The 5,827-nt window shown below is 37.4% G+C and overlaps 1 protein-coding gene across 1 annotated transcript; it reads right to left on the bottom strand.

The window, feature by feature from the left end:
- Nucleotides 1-1,136: 1,136 nt before the first annotated feature.
- LOC311043840 (uncharacterized protein) lies at nucleotides 1,137-5,035 on the bottom strand. Its single transcript, XM_084055211.1, has 4 exons — nucleotides 4,963-5,035; nucleotides 4,606-4,674; nucleotides 2,018-2,296; nucleotides 1,137-1,561 (listed from the first exon to the last, which is right to left on the bottom strand). Exons 1-4 carry the CDS (start codon nucleotides 5,006-5,008, stop codon nucleotides 1,437-1,439), a joined length of 519 nt encoding a protein of 172 aa, XP_083911337.1. The 5' UTR covers nucleotides 5,009-5,035; the 3' UTR covers nucleotides 1,137-1,436.
- Between the last annotated feature and the right edge of the window lie 792 nt (nucleotides 5,036-5,827).

A 5,827-nucleotide genomic window follows, 5' to 3' on the forward strand; every position in this document is an offset into this window, starting at 1 on the left:
GAAGTCCCTCCCCTATAGACACTCTGCATTAGGTCGTGACCAGGCTTTTCTCATCGCAGATGAGTAAAGGCTGGGAACGAGGCTACCATTTGACTGATTGGCATGAAACTGTACACGCACACTGCCTGGATGCCAGAGCAGAACCTTTTTCACATGGTCCACCAGGACGCCGATTTTTGCGAAACCACTTTTTTGATATTACTCCTACAGATTTTGTCCAAATATCACGCAAATCGGTACATATTATATCTATAGTAATGTGATCAAGACGGACCTGTCCCATTTTCCATTTTCCATCCTGATTGGCTGTGTTTGGCTTCCAAAGTTTGCAGGGGTGGCCTTTTTTGAGCAAAATGCTTCAAATCATGAACACATGCAGCGTCCAATCGCTTTTTTTTAAAAATCGGTCTCATGGTGGCGCTATAACTTTTGAACATACATACAATCAACCGATTTTGTCACGTGATCAGTACTCAATGGGATTCTATTCCGATTGACTATGATTGGCTTTCAAAGTTTGCAGGAGAGGCCCATTTTACACAAAATGCCACAAGCACTGCTGGACCGTTAAGAAACTTTGAACGCACACTCCCAGTACCAAGAAATATCCTCCCCCCAAAATGTTTCAATTATCCTGTTATAGCGCCACCCGGATACCGATTTTTTTGTCCAAACCTCACACAATTCGGTACACCTTATCTCTGTAGTCATGTGATCAAGACCTATCTGTCAGGCTTCTCATATTCCATTTCAATTGGCTATGATTGTCTTCCAAACTTTGCAAGAGTGCCTCGTTTTGCACAAAATGCCACAAATCAACTTGAAACTTTGCATGCACACTCACAGTAGGCCAAGGGAACCTCCATGGCAAAATGTTCACCTCGGCCTTATGGTGGCGCTTACAACAGCCCACTTAACGTTTTGGCCTTGAACTGTAGCTCGTACAATAAAAATATTTTCCCCTGTATTCCTTGGATTTTCACTCTTCACTCTTTTGGTCACTTGCCAGATTACATTTCTTCAAAACACACTTTTCTTTAACTACTCCAACAGATTTTGTCCACCACAACTCACACAAACCGGTACACATTATCTCTGCGAGTCTGCGGTCATCTGCGATCGAGATGTATGTATCCAAGCCACAAGTGGCTATGACTACCTTCCAAAGTTTGCGGGCCCTGGGTAGGCAACCCGGCCTGGCAGATACCTGTGCTCCGAAGAGCACACTTTTCTAGTCTGATTGTGTTTTCCTGTTTCCTATGATGGGTAAAACAATGACAAACTGAAAACAGCTTTGTCAATCTCTTTTTATTCATATTTCTTACTGTTAGGTTTACATTTCATGTATCATAACGTGACATTTCATGGTGTGCGACAGCCCAATTTTCGACAGTTAAGCAAAGTACAACTTGGAGGACCGGCTGAGAGTTGTTGCTTCAATCCTTCTTTTGGCGTCTCTCCATGAGGTTGACAACCATGACAGCAGACACCATGATGGTCAGACAGACGGAGAACAGGACAATCTTCACCAGATACACAAATGCACTGGTACACACAAAACCTACCCACATGGAGAATAAAACACAACAAGCAGGTTAGAGGCTCATCCTGCAACACAGTGAGGCGGTGGCATGTTCAGGAAAATGTAAAATAATGATGAAACACAAAACAACTGACAAATAGCATATGAATAAAAAATACATTTCTGTTTGGCTTTTAGGCTTTGAAGTTACAGTTATGGCAGATACGTCAATAACATAATTATACAAAGAAATGACTGGCATATTTAATAACTTTATACTTATACATTAATAGTGGAAATAGCTGATGTGATGGGTTGTGAGCTTGTAGATCGGCTATATCCACTACTTTTTGAAAATGTTTGAAACTATATATGAACATTTTTCAACATCTAAATGATTATGACGATTATTTTGACAGGCCTAGGTGTGAAGGCATGATTGTTGAAAAAAAACAAATAAGACATAACCAAAAGTGAACCATGTTTTTTTTTAACCTGAATCCAGCTGACACAGAGGTTTAATCTCCTTGGTGTCGTTGCTCCAGCCGAACAGGTTGCTACGGCATATGACTGACCCCTCCCACACGTAGACAGAGAGGTGACCAGTGGAGTTCATGACCTCTGAACTGTCTCCTCTCTCCTGGGAACAGTGTTGCATGTTGTCACATGTGAAGCTGACTGTGACAGAAGAGCCGTAGATGCTGCAGGTCACAAGCAGGTTACAGGAGTCAGGGCTGGAGGACACTGGGACCACTGTCAGATTTACTGGGGACACTGTGGAGAAAAAAACAAATAGTGGATTACAATACATCAGAATCAGAATCAGAATCAGGTTTATTGTCACATCACAGGTTTACAAGGTAAAAAAGTGGGTGAAATTCGTTTTTGTACAACACTCCCATCGCAACGTTAAATTCCGTAGAAAGAAGAGTGGGGAGAGAGAAAAAGAAGAGGGGGTAGGGGGTTAAGTGGGAAGGAGATCAACAGAGAACAATAGAAGGCCAAAAACAAGTTATCTACATATTTACAAAGTACCTGAGATAAGAGACAAACTAAGGTGCCTGAGCATAGCAGCAATGTATGTATACTGTGCATGATATACTTATTACATTACATTACAGTCATTTAGCAGACGCTTTTATCCAAAGCGACTTACAATAAGTGCATTCAACATAGGTAGGCAAGGAAACTACTAATCACCAGAAGTCTGTAAGTGCATTCTCCTCTAAAACAAGCAACTAAGAGTATACCTAGCGCTAAGGTAAAAGTGCAATATATCAGCTACCTACTTTCTTAAACAGATGAGACAAATAGGAAAATCAAATGAGCAAGAGCTAAAACAAATAAATGTATCAGATAAACAAGATCCAATAAGACAAGAGCTTGTACAACTAATTGACAACAAGTAGGCAAGGCAAATAGGAAGGGTCAGGGTAGTGTTTCCTGAAGAGGTGGGTTTTCAGCCTGCGGCGAAAGATGGGCAGTGACTCTGCTGTCCTCAGTGGGGAGTTCATTCCACCACTGTGGGATGAACAGAAAAAAAGCTGTTACCGTGTAGATCGACCAGAAAGACCACTGAGCGACGAGGAGATGAAAAGTTTTGTTGCAAAGACCAAATTGACTAAATCTGTGGGAATTATCAGGAAAATCAGACCATTTCTCAACAGAACCTGTTTACTTACTCTATAATAGCCTAGTAGTATATTGTTACCTTTCATACTGTAATATTGTATGGGCTAGCACCTACACCTCTCACCTCCATGAATTACATTTACTCCAAAAACTGTTTGTCCAGTTCAAACTACAGGGAACCATCCTCACCACTATTTGCAAGTCTTAAAATTCGAACCATTTTCAATGTAAATATCCTTCAAACATGTGTCTTCATTTACAAAATAAAATTCTAGAGTGCCAACCTCCCAGGTCACGTCACTTCCAACATACTTCAACACTAACTCCAAGCTTCTACATGCCCCCAGCTTACACCACTAAGGGGCAGTTTGGTGTCAAATACAGAGGTGTCACATTATGGAGTGCTTATTTCCAACTAGTAATTGTCTCATCCTGCCAATCAGACTTCAAAAGAAAACTAGTAATAAATAAACTGAACACTGAAGTGGGCAACTAACTGAATAGGCATTTACAGTGCCTTTTTAAACATGCCACATTTTATGTTTTGTATTTTCTTGTAGTTGTTGTTCATTTTCTTTTCTGTTTTGTTTTGTTTATTTTTTTATTTTTACTCTGTGTTAATAACATTATGTTATGTAATGTAATGTAAAGAGGTCCTCATAAAAACCCTTCCAGGGTTTCTCACATCGATTGCACAACCACTTTTTACTTCACCCTTTCTCATAAAAGATGTTACTGTGCCTACAGTACACTCATCTTGTTATGCAAACAAAAAGGACATTAATTAAATACATGAACATTGTTGCTTTCGGGCAGATACCATGTACTGTATGTCCAAATGGTTACTTTTCAGGCAATGGAAGAAAGAACCTGCTTTCCAATTATGTATCCATTCCAATGTAGTTATTATTTAGTCACAAGATCTTACTTCAACATTTGTAAAAACCCACAGACAGACTTTCACTTCTACTATTTTTGATACTTTTGTGACATTGTAGTATGATGAAGTAGGGCATTAATATTATATATATATATATATATATATATATATATATATATATATATATATATATATACACACACACACACACACACACACACACACACACACACACACACACACACACACACACACACACACACACACACACACACACACACACACACACACACACACACATATATACAGATAGATAGATAGATAGATAGATAGATAGATATACAGTAGATAGATATAGATATAAAAATATATAAAAAGTTGAAATAGGTTTCTGCCCGGCAGCAACGATATGAAGGTGTTTATAAAACACCACATCCTATCAAGGAAACGCCAAGAAGCCTGGAATAGTATAGAGAACCATGTCAAATTAATATAATTATATTTTAAACAGACCGACATAGCCATCTAGCAGATGATAAACTTGACTTTTCGTTTACATTAAGGTACTTACATTGATCTGGTACATCAGTGTAGTCATAGCCCAAATCATAATCATATGCAGGCGTAGTCTGTGACACCACTGGAAAACATTATGACATTATAACGAAAATGAGTAATTAAAGTAATTAGTAATGTTTAAAATGAATATATAAATATTTAGTGCTGCCAATCTCACAACTCCAACGTAAAAAAAAAATGACTTTCAGTTGAAGAGAAATTAGGTTAACCATGGTTTCAATTACTCTTCATGACTGCTTCTAGACTTCAGCTACAGAAGTAGGTTTCAACAATTGCAAAGTTATCAACCAATGAATATGTTCAGAATACAATTATACAGCACTGTACAATAGAAAGATGTTCATCGTACCTGAAGCTGTGCATATGAGGAGTCCCACGACTATAAATACAGACATTCTAAATGTAATGCTGCTCTGTGTGGAAAACCGTATGTAAAAATAGATGTAGGTCTTTTTCTTTTTGTCTTAACCATCATTTCCTGTTATTGCATCAACTTCCCTGTTCATTAGAAGCTGTCGTGGACAGTAACTAAAGCTGGCCTTACAATACAGGATTTGTTCAATCTTAAAACAATTTTGAAATCTGGTAGCATCACACACTACAGGATAATCTTATAAGATTATTTTATCTGATAATCTTAAAGGCATCACACTCTACAGATTGCAGATTGCTAATAATACATTATATATATATATATATATATATATATATATATATATATATATATATATATATATATATATATATATATATATATATATATATATGTATATATATGTATATATATATATATATAATGTATTATATAATATATAATAAATATATAATATATAATAAATACAAAATATCACCGGCACACGTTGGGACGGCTGCCTTGCTCCGCGATATTACAATAATTATTAGTAGCCTATATTATGTTATATTAAATAAAGTACATTAAACACAACATTGCAATACGTACATTTTCAACCATTGTTAAAACTAACTCTAGAAATGTCGTCTATAACTGGCAGTGGCAACACATATGGACTATAAATTACACTAGGTGTATTTCTGTTTTCATGAAAGATGTTGAGGCAAGTCCATATGCAACTAGTCGCAAAGTTGCAAGTATTGCAGTTGCACAATTGCGTTGCGAATCATTGGAGTGGACTGGCTCCAGACTGGCTTACACAAAGGTTTCCAGTCTAAATAACCTAATGATGTATTACTAG

This window comes from Gymnoscopelus microlampas (assembly GCF_963454915.1).
Source record: "Gymnoscopelus microlampas genome assembly, chromosome: 4".
Classification (NCBI taxonomy): Eukaryota; Metazoa; Chordata; class Actinopteri; order Myctophiformes; family Myctophidae; genus Gymnoscopelus; species Gymnoscopelus microlampas.